The following is a 16,507-nucleotide window of genomic DNA, read 5'->3' on the forward strand; positions in this document are numbered from 1 at the left end:
TTTTACTTCAATGCCAAACAAAGACACTGCAAGAAACTACAAACCAATATCCTTCAGGATGCAGAAATCCTTAATATTTTAGAAAACTGAAATTAGCAATATATAATAAGGATAAAACATTATGACCAAGCAGTGTTTATTCCAAGGATACAAGGTTTAACATGTGAGAGTCAATTAATATAATTCATCATATTAACAGTAAAAAAAAAAAAAAAAAAAAAGAACTATATGAACATCTCAACAGAGGCAGAAAAACCACATAACAAAAATCAAAACCTATTTTGTATAAAAACTCTCAAACTAGGAATATTAGAATACTTTCTCAATCTGTTAAAGAGCATCTACAAAAATCTAACAACTAACATTATACTTAATAATGAAATATTAGATGCTTTTTGGGGTGACGAAAATATTCTGTGTCTTGTGATGGTGGACACATGACTATAGAAGGTATTAAAATTCATAATGGACAATTAAAATTGGTAAATTTTATTGTATGTAAATTATATCAATAAAGCTGATATTTAAAACTAGCATATTTTCTTCGTGGTTGTTCAAAAAATCTAGTCTTTTATTTTCTTTTTCATTTTTTTGAGACAGCGTCTCTCTCTGTTGCCCTGGCTAGAGTGCAGTGGTGTTGTCATAGCTCACTGCAACCTCAAACTCCTGGGCCCAAGTGATCCTCCTGGCTCAGCCTCCCAAGTAACTGGGACTACAGGCATGTGTCACCATGCCCGGCTAATTTTTCTATTTTTTGTAGAGATGGGGTCTCACTCTTGCTCAGGCTGGTCTTGAACTCCTGACCTCAAGCAACCCCCCACCTCAGCCTCCCAAAGTTCTAGGATTACAGGTGTGAGCCACTGTACCAGGTCTTTTACACAAGAGGGCTAATTACAATAACACAAAAGTACTGATCATTTATACCAATGTATCTAAGGATCTATAAACAAAATACAATTTTAAATAACAACTACTGCAATGCATTTATATTAGTACAAGGTGAACTTTAAATATAGCATGGCTGTGCTACAGTCCATACTGAGGATTGTAAATTGAACTCTTAAGCAATTGGGAATTTCTGCTAAAACTTACTAGTTTTAAAATCTGTAATAAACTTAAGCAATATACTATAATGATGGCAACAAAAGAACTAGCTTTAATGTTTTATTCTACTATGTAGTCTATTGGTACCTTTCTACCAAAGCACTTAAATATATAAATTACCTGGGAGTTGACCTAAATTAATTCAACGTTGTGTTAAGAACTGGACTAGAACTGCATTTTATCTTATACTTGGAATTCATTCATTTTCCTCAAATCAAATCACTTTACTATGAAAATATTCACAAAATGAAAAATTTTTAATTTTTAATAATAATAAATGTACAAAATGCTAACCTATCATTATTTCAGTATGACTTTTCAATCACTAAAGGAAAATATTTTCTAATTGCTGAGTCATATCCATAAGGCCTAATTATATTACCAGAGAAAATGAGAACTCTTTAAATCCAAAGCAAGAAGCTAATATTACAAGAACCTTGACATTTCTATGTTAAAGATGAACAAAAATATAGACAAAAAGTTTGCCTAGTAACACTTCTCAAGTACTAGTTGAAGGAAAAAATAAATGATTAGAGATATATAAATGTAGGCTCTATAAATTAATACTTATTAACTGAAGGGGGAAGATATATGCTATATATGTAATACTTGTGAATAATGGAATTTCCCCACATTCCACTTCCTTATTAAAAATGAGAGTCAGCACTCCTCACCAAATAGACAACCCAATATATACAGAACTTAGCTGATAATCAAACTGAATGATAAAATGTACATCTGGGTAAAAATCAGCAGGATATTTTAGATATAACATGGGTATCCTACAACTCAATCTTCTGCCTCTATTACCCACCTCTGATATACCCACCACTCATTTTTTTTAGTTTTAACAGTTTACATTAGGCAAAATAAACATAAGAGCAGGCTTGTTTTTAAAAGAGCGAGATATCTACACACTCCTTAAAAATACAACTCGAACCATATATATCAAATCAAGTTGGAACTGCTGAATAAATATTAATAGCACAAATAGAATGAGCTGCCTTTCATACATCTACAACTATTGTTAAAAGTTTTAAAAAGAAAATCCATGTGTAAAATGGGTCATAACAAATAAACAGTATTATACCTAAAAATATTGAAAACTTTCAAATTACTGATTCAAACCATGACTATCTCTTGATTAAATGGCAAAATAATCAAGGTATTCTAAATTCCAGAATAAGATAAGGGTAACATTTTAGCATTCAACTTAGCCATTTATTAGGTTCAAGAGAAGTCCAACAAAAGCACTACTGGTCAACAACAAAACTTCTTTCAAATATGAGATGATGAGTGAATACTCAAGATAATCAATCCTAATAATTTAAAACTATACAGGTCTTTCAAAATTTAGCTTTAACAAATCAAAAACATTTGACGAACTGTTGGTGTAGCAAAAGTGAAATTTTAAATCAAATCTCTTGCAATGATACTTCTATCTTACCCGTATCTTCAATAAATTCCACACATTTTTCAACAAATAGTGGTATGGGTTTCTCAGCTGTAACCAGATCCTGGAGGGGCATCCCAAAGTAATTACTTTCCCAATTTCTACGTGTTGGTGGATTGAAGTTCTTAGTTTTCTTTTTCTGCTATAAGAAAACATATTCAAGTTAAAACTATTAATTTCTTTCAGAGTATTAGTATTAAGCAAAATAAATACACAATTTGGATCAAAAGAAGTATTTAAAAGCCACATACAACCTAAATGTTGATCAACATGGCACTCATTAAATAAATTTTGCCAGAAAGCAGCAACTTGAGCAATGGAGAGAGACAAAAGTGAACAGGAAAAAAATGGCTGACTAGAAGAAAATATTCTCCTTTGAAAAATAACAGAAGACTGGATAGGTAGAAAAGATAGTTTAGAAAAGATCATTTTTCAATGCCAACACAAGGGCAAAACTAGGAGTAAACAATGCCTGGTTCAGTTTGGGTGTGGTATGTCAATTTTATTTGGTCTTTGAGGCAGGTCCAAGTGAAGTTTTTATGTCCACCTGTATCTGTAAGAACACAATGGTTTTAATTATTGATTATATAATGAGGCTATGTAACTTCATGAACTTTTAGTCCCATCATTTGTCCCTTCTTCCTGTCTACTGACACTTACTTTAATACTAAGATAATTTTCAGAAGTAATGTACAGAACATTTTCCCAATAGTTAAAAATGAAATTAAATAAGAAATTTCAGAGATTAACTTCAATCTAGCATTAGAAAGAAAATGATTCTTAACCAAGGAGTGAATATCTCAAAAACCAAAGGAAGTACTCTCTGGAATCAAACTGAGGAGATTCTAATTCAGTCTTTCTGGAGTAGGGTATGGCAAGCATCCCTACAGATGATTCTATTGTACAAACTCCACTGATAATCTCTGAAGTATAGGAAGAAAAGAAAGTTTTCAGAAATTCAAAAAGGATCTAAGAGCAGTTTTATATAGACAGCCCTGGTTCCTTTTTCAGTCTAATTTTATCTACAAGTTTTTGTTTTCTTTGGTATAAATCACAAATCTATTTATATTTGTCTTAATTATCATTACTGGCTTACAAATAGGATAAAAACATTATCATTTCTAATCAGAAAGGTGTGGATGGAGAGGTATAGGAGGGAGCACAGGTATGGTTTTCAATGCCTGAAACAACAGTCCTCATCTTAGTTTCCCATTTTTCCTGGAAGAGTCTTTCCTTTGATGAATCTCTCATTGCATTCTTCCAAGTCTCTGGATACCTTGAATACTTAATTAAATCCTTTCAATTTCAGGTCACCCAAACCAGCAAACTTTCATTAAATCCAAATCTTCATATATTATTACTCTACAATGATACAGATTACATGCAACTCTGGTATATACAGACTACACACAACATAATCAAGTGTGTCTAGTCAACAGGGCATCGCAGTGTGTTTTTGACCTGGTTCGAGATCTAACACAAAAAACCAAGTGGCATGAATCCTTACTTGTTAAATGATCCTTCCACTGCCACCACCACCAAAACAGAAGGATGTGCAAGGAAGGAAAAATGGAGAGTCTATAACCGCAAAGCTGAAGTGGGGTACAGTGGCTGGGTCTTCTTTCTCGGGAGCAATAAGGTGCTCTGCAGCCTGCCCACTACTAGCTACATTATCCTTTGATTAGAAAAGTGAAAACTGAAGCAAAGATGTTTTTTGTTTGGAGAGATAACAGGGGTGAAATAGATTACACTTAGGTAGATTAATGAAAATAACAATGCCTAGACAACAGCGAGAGCAACAGGAATGAAGAGATAAAGAGATTTGATAGTCTGCAAAGCCACCTGAGTAACACAAAAGTTGTAAGACAAGCTAAGTAGGTAGTCCTAATTGCTCCAATCAGCCCTTAAGAAATCCTCTTTTTAATATTGGTCATTAGGAGCCCATCTAAACTCTCAGGTAACTATGAAATCATTCCATCCCTACTCTTGGGGTCATGGGAAAGAGGAAAAAGTGAAGTCTAAACTTTATCCAGGCAGCCCTGAATACTTAAATTGGGGAGCTGAGACAGGAAAGCAAACTAAGGTAGATTCTCTGGCTTACGCTCAGTAAATATATACCATGTATGGTCCATAAAGTTATAAGGGCAAGTTATTTAATTTCTGCAGTTACATCAATATTCAGAGCTAGTAATCTAAGGTAATGAAAGGTTAAGTAGCTTATAGTAAGGAATTTCTGGCCAACTCTAAAGGGATACTTTATTAACACAGAACTGCTCTGACAGTCAAGTTTTAATCCATATATATTGGGGGGATGCCTATGTGACTTTACTAATTTTTCTATTATACTACTAATAACTAATAATACTGCTACGAAAGAAAATTCTATGTAGAAAAATAAACAGGTGTGAATTAGACACTCCTATATCAGCTTTTGTGATGAACAAAAATGTATACATACACAATTCCTTTTCTCTGTGATAGTATTTAACCATTATAATCAATTCAAGGAATTCTTTTAAAACATGTGACTTCTGAAAAACTCTCCACGTAATTCTGATATGCACCCCTTGGTTAAGAGTTGCTGATCTATAGCTACAAACTTACACCAACTCAAAATGATTTATATAATTTAAAACCTAGTTAATAAATTAAACTAAGCCGAGATTACAACTACTATAAAATGCCATCAGATTTCTCCAAAATGCAAGAGAAAAATGAGTAGTATGGTATTTTGTTATTTTTATCTAGTTTTAACGAACCTTTAGTCAGAAATGGCACCTCCAAATAATTGTGCCTGTGGCAAACAAATTCTGATCTATGATAATTCAATTTTTGATTCATTACTACATTCATATCTTGATTTCTGCTTAAATGCAAATGCCCACAGCCTTTTTTCTAGCCACTTAACCAAATTTCATGTCTGCAAAAAGCATACCACAGTAGCATGAACATTCTGTTCACAATAAATGTAAACAATGTTATCAATTAAGTGTCCAGCAGACATTAAAAGGTCTTATTTGTATAAGTAAACAGGACCAGGAAGAGAAAAAAATAGCTCTTTCCAGAAACTGTTCCTCCTGTTTCAGTATAATCAGCAATACAGTAAGGAGTCTTCTAAGCAATATCCTCAAATAAATACTATAATCGATAACATTAAAAAAACACACAATACCTCAACTGCTTCACTGGTAACCAACAAACAAACAAAACTTAAGTGTCAAAAAGCAGTTGAGGCCGGGTGCAGTGGCTCACGCCTGTAATCCTAGCATTCTGGGAGGCCGAGGCGGGTGGATCGCTCAAGGTCAGGAGTTCGAGACCAGCCTGAGCAAGAGCGAGATCCCCGTGTCTCTACTAAAAATAGAAAGAAATTATTTGGACAACTAAAAATGTACATAGAAAAAATTAGCCGGGCATGGTGGCACATGTCTGTAGTCCCCAGCTACTCGGGAGGCTGAGGCAGTAGGATTGCTTGAGCCCAGGAGTTTGAGGTTGCTGTGAGCTAGGATGACGCCACGGCACTCTACTCCGGGCAACAGAGTGAGACTCTGTCTCAAATTAAAAAAAAAAAAAAAGCGGTTGACTAAGCTTTCAAACAACCAATCCAGCAAACAAGAAAATCTGGACCTCTTTTCTTTTAGATGTGATTCTTGAAGTTAAAAAAAATCAAACAAATGAGACAACAGAAGATAAAGTGTAAAGAAACAGAAGGAAAAATGCCACCACAGAAACAAAAAGCTCTTGAGAAGCAGCAAGTAAAAGACTTAATATGATTGAAAAGATCAGAATAAAATGGAAAAGACCATCAGAGTTCCCCCTTTCTACTATGTTATTATTATACACACCAAAAAACGCTGGGTTTCACTTCTATCTATCTAATCTATTTAGAGACAAGGTCTTGCTCTGTTGCCCAGGCTGGAGTGGCCTGACCATAGCTCACTATAATACTAAACTCCTAGGCTTAAGCACTCCTCATACCTTAATCTCCCCAGTAGCTAGGACCACAGGTATGTGCCACCAAACCCAGCTAAGTTTTTGGTGTTTTTTTTTTTCCCCTCAGAAATGGGGTCTTGCTATGTTGCTTACGCTGGTCTTGAACTCCTAGCCTGAAGAGATCCTCCCTCCTACCTCAGCCTCCCAAAGCGCTGGGATTCCAGGAGAAAAGCACCACACAGGCCCTTGCTCCCATTTAAAAAAGAAGTCTCAATCTTACTCTCCTTGGCAGTTACTGCTCCAAGATGCTACTCCCTTTTGCAGACAAACTATGTGGAAGCCATCTATACTAGCTGTTGCCAATTTCTCTCCTTCCATTCACTCTTAAGTGCATTCAAATTAGTCTATCACCCTCATCACTCCACTAAATCTGCTCTTACTGCCATCACCAATGATTGTTTTCCAATGGCTAGTTCTCATCTTAGTTTTTCAGTAGTCACTTTCTTCACTGGACTTCTACCAAACCAACCCTATTACCTTACTCACTCTCCCATTCTTAGTCTCCTTTGCTGGTCCCTCCTCACCAACACTGTAATATTGTGAATACCCCACACAATTCAGTCCCCGATTGTCCCCTTTTCTCCATCTATGCTCACCCTCTTGGTAATGTTATCCATATGCTGATAACTTAAGTTTATACTTTCTGCTCGGCTCTTTCTCCTACTCTAAATTAATGTATAAAACAACCTACCTTGACATCTTCACCTTCTTCACCTGAAAGTCTAAGCGAGATTTTTTTAACATGCCCAAACTCCAGAAGCTTTTCTTAAAATGTACTCTATCTTCGGCCTTTTCCATCTCAGTTGTCAGCAATTCCATCCTTTCAGTTGTTCAGGATAAAGATCTTGGAGTCATCCTTGATCTCTCTTCTTTTTCTCTCATATCCTACTTTCAATTGTTAAGCAGATGTACAGAATGGAAGCTGTGTCTCACCATCTTGTTAACTCCCTCATCCATAAAGCTATCACCATTTCACAGATCTGGATTACTGCATTGGCTGCTTAATTAATGCCACCTGCTTCTACCACAATTCTCTACAGGCCATTCTCTACAGAGCAGCCAGAATGAAGGTGGCTGCCCAAATAATGGCCTGAAATGCCATATACAATCTGCATGCCTTAGACTTTGTTCCTTAATATTCTGACCTCATTTCCCTCATCATTCATTCCCTTCCTCAAACCACATGGCTTCCTCGCTATTTTAATATGTCAAGAATGCTCCTGCCTTAAGACTTTCGTATTGGCTGTTCCCTTTACCTTCTCTACGCTGACCATCATATTAAAAACTGCAATCCTACTGCTGTCTTCCCAGCCCCTCCCCAGTACTCTCAACTCCTGTTACTCTGCTTTTTCTCTCCACAACACTGTATAATTTACTCATGTATTGTTATTATTATTGGTCTCCTTGCTACGATTTAAGCTTGACACAAGGGCAGGAATTTTTATCTGCTTTGTTCATTGACATACCGCAAAGACCTGGAACACTGTGAAAGAAATCAGTCCAAGTAGTCCAGAAAGATATCTGAGGTGTCTTCTAAAATAATGAGCTTAATTTGTAGAATGAATAACCTTACTATGTATTGGGAAAGATAAACAATAAATAAGAGTGAATCATCAAGTTAGACACATATTATACTAAACTCAGTAAGCTTTAGAGAATCTTAAAAGCATCCAGGCTGAAACAACAAATCAACAGTTGGGGGAAGATATCAGGTTAGCCTCAGAGTGATCAGTAAAACTGGAAGTCAGAAGAGTCATTTATAGGAATGTTTATGGGAAAAGAATATGTTGAGAATGCTTTGCTTAGCCAATATGTCATTTAGGTATGGAAAACCAGTAACTGAATTTTTAAAAAAGTTCTCAAATATATAATAATTATATTTAAATTATAGCACTCTCAAAGTCATTCTGAAAAATTAAACACATTAAAAAAGAACTTATGCTGAAGAATTTGTGTTATGAAAGACATTAACAGTGAACAATGTACACAGTTGAACATAAAACTAATTCCAAGTAGCAGTGGTATCGCTATTAAATAAAATATAATTTATAATTTTAAAGGTAAAGCTATAAAATGTAAAAATAATTTGATAATAGGCCAGAACCAAAAGCCTCAACCTATCCTAACAGGAGGAAATGGGATACAAGAGATAATGTAATTATACTAGTGCACAACAGGTATGATGATTTATTATTTGTGGGGTGGAATAAGGATGATAAACTGAAATGGAGCTTAATGTAATATTTAAAGATAAAAATAAGCAGCACATAGATAGTTCCTTTTTATATCTTTCGCTAATAATGACTAAAAAATAGAAAACAAAACAAAAAAAAACCCCAAACATATAAAAATAATTATAAATGGAGTAAGATCAGCTATAAAAAAAGATTCTCAGTCTTGGTATAAAACTAAACCCAACTAACCACATGCCATTTAAACAAAGAGACTCCGAAGAGCTGAAAGTAAAGGATGAGTGAGAGTAATGATGTTTTGTTTTAAAAGAGCAATGTTAACACTGGAGTTGTCTTCAAGGCAAAAAGCCTTCAACTATACAAAGAGACTCACTTGACAATTATCCAGAATTCAAACCATCAAGTAGCAACAACAAATTATAGCAGAAAATAAGTAAATATCTATGGAAACAGAGTAACAGATGGAAATTTTAAATGATCTCCTCTAATCTATCAGCTCAAGTATGTCAAAATTAATGATAATAAAGACTTGAATTAAGGTTGATTTTAATAGACGCACACACACATTAGGTAAATTTTAAGAGTATTATAAACAGTATAATCCCATTTCTGTAAAAATAAATAATTTATGTTAAATATAGCCAAAATTAAAAACAAATACCAACTATGACAATACTCCTCTGGGTTTGGAATGAGGGCATAGTGGGAAAGAGAAAGAAAAGTGGGGGAAATTATACAGAATTTTTAATGTAAGATATATTTTCTTTTGTAAAGGAAATTATTTTAAAGATTACTTATGTAACCAGAAAAAATGGTAAGGTTTTAAAAATTTTATCTATCATATATAAATTTTAATCCTTCTCTTTCCAAAAAGGAAAAAAGATCAGAAATCATATTTTCCCCTAATGGCTCCAATTTGAGTTTTCTCTGGTCCCCACATACTCTGTTCCACATTCAAGAGATTCTCGACATATCCCAGCATATTCTGCAATTAAAGAAACCCACACAGCTCTCTGGGAGGCCGAGGCGGGCGGATTGTTTGAGCTCAGGAGTTCGAGACCAGCCTGAGCAAGAGCAAGACCTCGTCTCTACTAAAATTAGAAAGAAATTAATCGGACAACTAAAAATATATAGAAAAAATTAGCTGGGCATGGTGGCGCATGCCTGTAGTCCCAGCTACTCGGGAGGCTGAGGCAGGAGGATCGCTTGAGCCCAGGAGTTTGAGGTTGCTGTGAGCTAGGATGACGCCACGGCACTCTAGCCCGGGCAACACAGTGAGACTCTGTCTCAAAAAAAAAAAAAACCCACACAATACACGCACTACCTACCCTCTCCCTTTCTAATGTCCTCAAATCATACTTCATTGAGAGAAGTAGAAAAACATGGGAACACCCTCATATTACCACCATGACCAACCTACCTATAACTCCACCCTATTCCTTCTTTTCCCTCCTATAATAACTGAAGTTCAGTTATATAAGCCACCATCCCCCACGCCTGTAGTCTAAATCCTTGATACCTTTTCCTCTCTTACTTCTCTCCTCCTTCAGTTACTCCTATTCCCCATCCCTTTTCTCCTACAGCACCAGTTTGTCCTCTCCTGGGTCATTCTTTTATATATATATATATATATACTCTCTAATCTCTCTTATCTTTAAAAACAAACACAAAAACTCTCCTTTGATTCCACATTGCCTTCTAGTTACTGCCCCAATTCTTGCTCCTTTTCAAAGCAAAATTTCTTGAAAATGTCATCTGCATCCACTGTCTCTACTTTTCACATCCCATTCACTCTTCAACCCACTTCCATCTGGCTTTCCCTAACAATCCACTGAACTACTTGTCATGATCAGATACTATCAAACAAAAAAGAAATTTTCTTCATCCTTCTTGAGATCTCAGCAACATTCTTTCTTGAACTTCTTCCTTAAACACTTGCTCTATGGCTCCCACGTCACTACTTGTTTTTCTCTTCTCACCAAGGATTCCTTTTTCAGTTTTATCTCTCAACAACTCTTCTACCCCAACTCAGTTCTAAGCTCTTCCTTCTCTAGTTGTACTCTGCCCTTATGTGAATTTAACCAATCCCACAAGTTTAAATCCTTTTACATCCTGATAACTTTCTCTGAGTACCAGATTCATACACCTAATTTTTAGACTATGACATTTCCACTTGGATGTCCACAAAGATATTTTAAACGTAACATAAAAAGCACAAACATGTCTTTATTCCTTCTGGTCTGAAATCTTTCACTTTGCGTATTTTCTATCTTAGCAAATCCATCCAGTTGCTCAAACCTTACATCTAGGAGATAATTTTGATTTTCCTTTTTCCTTTACTCTCCAGTGAACATATCATTAGCCCTGTTGTTATTACTTCCAAAATACTACCTAAAATTTGGTCACTTTTCCCTTTTTTGGTACCTGTACCTGGCACAACATCTACAACAGGGTAGACACTAGTAAACATTGACAGAAGGAAACAAAATCATAAATAGGCAAGAGAAAGCCTTCATCACACAAGATTTCTGTTAAAATACAAAGTACTGCTGGTTCATTTACCAGTTTACAGAAATAGTTTCATTTACCTAATTCTTCATTCCTATGGGAGTCACTAGATAGGTACATCTAAGTGTAAGCATCCTAACCTAGTCAAGATTCATACAAAATAATGATTATTTGTCATAAAGTTACAGGAAGACTTAAATAGCCAATTCTATATGAATTCACCTGGACATACAGTGATGTATATTTTCAACAATGTGTAAGAACTAAGAAATCACTGTAACATGCTAGGTTACTATGAAGGATACAAAAACCAGTGGAATTTAATGCCCTCAAGAAACACATAATCTATTATGATGAAAATAACACCTCACTACCAGTTATTACTAGCACATACAAAATAGTATGTGATCAAGTGTCAAAATAAATAGATCACCTAAACCCAGACTTCAAAAGGTAGACCTTTTGATATAGGAAATTGATGAGGTAAGAGACATTTCAGGAACTGAGAAAGGATCTAGTCTATAAGTCATTTTACTCATCTAAACATTTGAGTGATTACTGTAAGTCAGGACAAGGACTCAGAAATCACTAGAAACTGCCATTTATTTACTGGTTACTATATATTAGGCACTTAATTCTATGTGCATAATCTTAAATCTTCACAACTCTGAGATAGCTACTATTATTTTCCATCTATTTTGACATACTTGGAATTTAAGAGTATATGTGGGAGTGAATAATGAGGGTAGAAAGGTAGGCAAGGGCCACACACTGCGTACACCTAACCTCAGTTAGGTGGCTAACTGAGGAATTTTAACTTTATACACAGGCTATAAATATATTTTGCAGAGAGAGGGATCAGGCACTTTATTATAGCGCTGTCCTATCCCTCAGAAAGCAACATAAAGAACAGCTTGAAGTAATGGTGTATGGAGGAGAGAAACTTCAATTAAAAAGCTATTGTACCATAAATACTGGTGAAAATGTGAAGGAACTGGACACATCATACATTGCTGGTGGGGATTTAAAATGATACACCCATTCTGGAAAACAGTTTGGCAGTTTCTTATAAGACTAAATATGAAATTACTATACAACCAAGCAATTGTACTCTTGGGCATTTATCCCAGAGACACAAAAACTTATATTCATATAAAAACCTGCCCTTGAATGTCCACAGCAACTTTGTTCAAGATAGTAAAAAACTAGAAACAACCCTATATCTTCCTTCAACAGGTTAAAAAACTCATATATTCATACCATGGAATATTACTCAGAAATAAAAAGGAACAAACTGTTCATACATGCAACAACTTAACTGAATTTCAAGGGAATTATGTTAAATGAAAAAAGTCAATTCCAAAAAGTTATATACGGTATAATCCCATTTATGTAACATTCTTGAAATGACAAAATTACAGAAATAAACAACAGATTAGTGTAGAGGGGGTTAGGGATGTGGGAGGGGGTGAAAAGGAGAAGGGTGTGGTGATAAAAGAACACCACAAGCAATCTGATGGAATTGTTTTGCATCTTGACTGTGGTGGGGGATACAAAAATCTATACATCTGAAAAATTGAAAAGAACTAAATATACACACAAATGAGTACAAGTAAAACTGGGGACAAACCCTCTCAACCACAGTCAATTTTGCCCTCCAGGAAGCATATGGCAATGTTCTAGAGACACTTTTGGTTGTCGCTAGGGGGATGCTACTGGCTTCTAGTGGGTAGAAATCAGGAGTGCTGCTAAACATTCCAGAATTCACAGACCACTTCCACAATAAAGGATTATGCAGCCCAAAATATCAGTAATGCTTAAGTTGAGAAACCCTGGTATAGCAGAATGTTATCTTTAAGGAAATTCCTGTGAGGTTCTAGAAGTCAGTCATACAAGGCATGTTTGTACCTGTTCAATAGGTTTTTCCTTATAGGTCATAGCTTTTACTTCCCTCTCCTCACCATGATTGGGTAAGATCTTCAGGAATGCATTACAGTATGTCAGGGCTATATGCTATTGCTGTTTATCATACTTGGCTTGTTTATCATACTTTCTTTCGCTGTAAAATGTGTTGCTTTCATTTCATTTTCACAATCTTACTTAAGGTTGTCATTACTTCTTACCCTATTATAATGACCTTTTTTAAAAGTAAACATTTTGAGATAAGCGTAGATTTACATTTCCATGCTATTGCAAAAAAAAAATGAAAACAGATCTCATGTACCCTTTGCCCAGTTTCCCACGATAGTAGTATTTTATCTACTGTATAACAATATAACAATATAACCACCAGGGGACTGACATTAATATGATCCACGGATCTTTAGATTTTCCCAGTTTTACTTGTACTCATTTGTGTGTATTTAGTTCTTTGTAATTTCTCACATGTGTAGGTTTTTTTATTCCCTACCAGTCAAGACACAGAACAATTCTCCTAACCGCTGGTGACCATTAAATCTGTTTTTCATTTCACTATGCTAGGCTACTAAAAACGAGGACCAAGAACTCAAGTTTGGCTACAGATATATTCCTGAAAAGTCTGAGAATGTTAACTTTAAAAAAGGTCCACATGTGACTCAAGACTGAGAAATACTATTACAGGTTATACAAAGATGAACAATAATCATAATTGCCCTCGAAAAGCTTATAACACCAAAAAACAAGTATTATTAAACTACAATATAAAGTGATTACTTCAGGTAGGAAATAGTAGTATTATGCTATAATATAACACAACAATGTGAGAAAAAAGCCTTTAGTAGGGAGTCAGGACTCTATGAAGGTTTAACACATTACCCACCACGTGAGTTGTATTTAACTCACGCTAGTTTAGAGCCTGGGGCTTCGTGAAGCATATGTAACTCGTACAACTCTTCACCTTAGGAGCCGCAAGAACTATTTTTCAAGTTGCATATAACTCAAACACAGAAAACAATAAAAAAATAACAAACTTTTTCATTAATTAGAAAGGATCGTTTTATTTTGGAAGTTTTTATTCTAATTTTGTAATAAAACACCGTGGCCCCAAGGAAAAAAAAAATTTTCTAGTGTAGTAAGTAGTCAATGCGTTAATCCCCCCTCTTTAAAGCTAATAAAAGCTGTAGGTGCTAGCTGAAAGTCCAAACACACATTATGAAGGCTCTCACACTTTTACTCTAACATCAGGTTTAATGAGGGAAGAGAAAATAACTGAGTGTAAATAAATGCGGTCCAGGTTCTTGTACATACTAATCAGGCAAAATGGTTCCAACCTTGATTCAGGAAACTGTATTCTCTTAAGATAGTATCTTCCTGAAAAAGCACTTCAACATACATTATTTGGCAGCTACTTTATTTATGCTATTAATCAACTTAAATAAAAAATAAACCTAGAGTCACTTGGAGAGAGTTAAAGTAAAATATCTAGCTACTCAAGTGAATGGGGAAATTTCTACCTGGCTTCCCCAAATATACATTATCAAGTATATTCAAATGAAAATAAGTTTTTCATGAAATTTAGCATCTCATTCCTGGAAACACTGTTGCTCTCTTTGTTTCCATCCTCATCTGTTAGCTACTTTCTGCTAACTCTAAGGTTTGCCAATCAAGAGCATTAGTAAAGAATGAAGAAAAATTTCAGTGTGTCTTCTTCTTCCGTCACATCTTATAATAGGTTCTTAAACTGGGGCCCAGAGGCCTTCAGGATGTGAAACCCTTAAAACTCCAGTAAGATTCTGTGCATGTGCATTTTCCCAGGGAAAATAACTAAACCTTTCCTTAGATTTTCAAAGGCTAAGAACAATTTCCCAAAAGTTCAAAACAATTACTTTATACAAAGTCTACAAGCTGTACTTTTTATTTGGACAAAGTTAGGTACAATCACAAGATCATACAATCTCCTTTTTATACCCTTATAGTCTAAGGATTGGAAACATCAAAAACTACTGCTTTAAAAAGCAATCCTCTTATCCTCTGGGGTTTGTCTTCTTTAAAAGTCACAGATTAAGCCCCATTTACTTGAGTATTCCTTCATAACATCAACCGAGATTAAAGGAAAATACTACAGAACTAGAAATCATAAAACTGTAGATACTGCAAAACATCTCTTCTAGGCCGGGCGCGGTGGCTCACGCCTGTAATCCTAGCTCTCTGGGAGGCTGAGGCGGGTGGACTGTTTGAGCTCAGGAGTTCGAAACCAGCCTGAGCAAGAGCGAGACCCCGTCTCTACTAAAATTAGAAAGAAATTAATTGGACAACTAAAACTATATAGAAAAAATTAGCCGGGCATGGTGGCGCGTGCCTGTAGTCCCAGCTACTCGGGAGGCTGAGGCAGGAGGATTGCTTGAGCCCAGGAGTTTGAGGTTGCTGTGAGCTAGGCTGACGCCATGGCACTCACTCTAGCGCGGGCAACACAGTGAGACTCTGTCTCAAAAAAAAAAAAAAAAAAAAAAAAATCTCTTCTAGGATTGAGAAAATTTGTAGTATACCAAATTTTGGAGTACATAAAATTGGTAATCCTACAAATTTACCTATAATCTTCCAATAGTAATAATGTCCATTAATATAATTAGAACACAATTATTTTATGTTACAGGAGTTAAGTACCTCTTTGACACACGTTAACTAAATATATTTTAATAATTACAATCAATATGCTTCAGAAATGAGTAACTTCGATAATTATTACTATGCCAGTTTTTTGCTAACCATTCAATATGCTGCTATAAACACTAAGAAAAAAGTATAAATAAAGCCACACCGAAGAAATTTATGTTTGCCAAATTACTTTTAAAGCAGTAAAAGCCAAGTATGCCACTAACACAATCTTTTAAATTAAGTCTCATTAAAACACGTGAATCAGAATATACTTTAAAAATTAACCAACTAATTATATTTCAATCTGAATTTGAAAAGCAATAAATCATGGTGGTCAAATGGACAACACGAAAACAAATTCAAAGAAACAGCAAATAGTAAAATATAGGCAGAAATACCTCTGCTATATATATATCCACATTTATATATTGTCATAAACTGGTGCAGCCAGCACCAAAAATGCTGAAGAAACAAGTTTTAACTTTATGAGAAATTACAGAAACACCATAGTTCTAGTTAATATGTCATAGGTAGACCAATTTAGCCAATTAAAAAAAAAACAATAGAAATGGTTACTAAAGAAAACCTAAGCAGGAGGCCAAGGTGGGAGGCTCACTTGAGCCCCAGAGTTTACCGCTACAGTGAGTTATGATCATGCCACTGCCCTCCAGCCCAGGCAACAGAG

At 35.2% G+C, this 16,507-nt stretch overlaps 1 protein-coding gene across 1 annotated transcript in view; it reads right to left on the bottom strand.

Annotated features, from left to right (window-relative positions):
* The window catches only part of ARHGAP5 (Rho GTPase activating protein 5), a 73,495-nt gene that overhangs the window by 30,981 nt on the left and 26,007 nt on the right, over positions 1-16,507 (bottom strand). The window contains exon 3 of the mRNA XM_012647888.1: positions 2,552-2,699. Coding sequence (XP_012503342.1) covers positions 2,552-2,699 — 148 coding nt within the window. The remainder of the gene's footprint in view (positions 1-2,551; positions 2,700-16,507) is intronic.

The sequence above is a fragment of the Propithecus coquereli genome, unplaced genomic scaffold (assembly GCF_000956105.1).
Source record: "Propithecus coquereli isolate 6110/MARCELLA unplaced genomic scaffold, Pcoq_1.0 Scaffold273, whole genome shotgun sequence".
NCBI classification, from domain to species: Eukaryota; Metazoa; Chordata; class Mammalia; order Primates; family Indriidae; genus Propithecus; species Propithecus coquereli.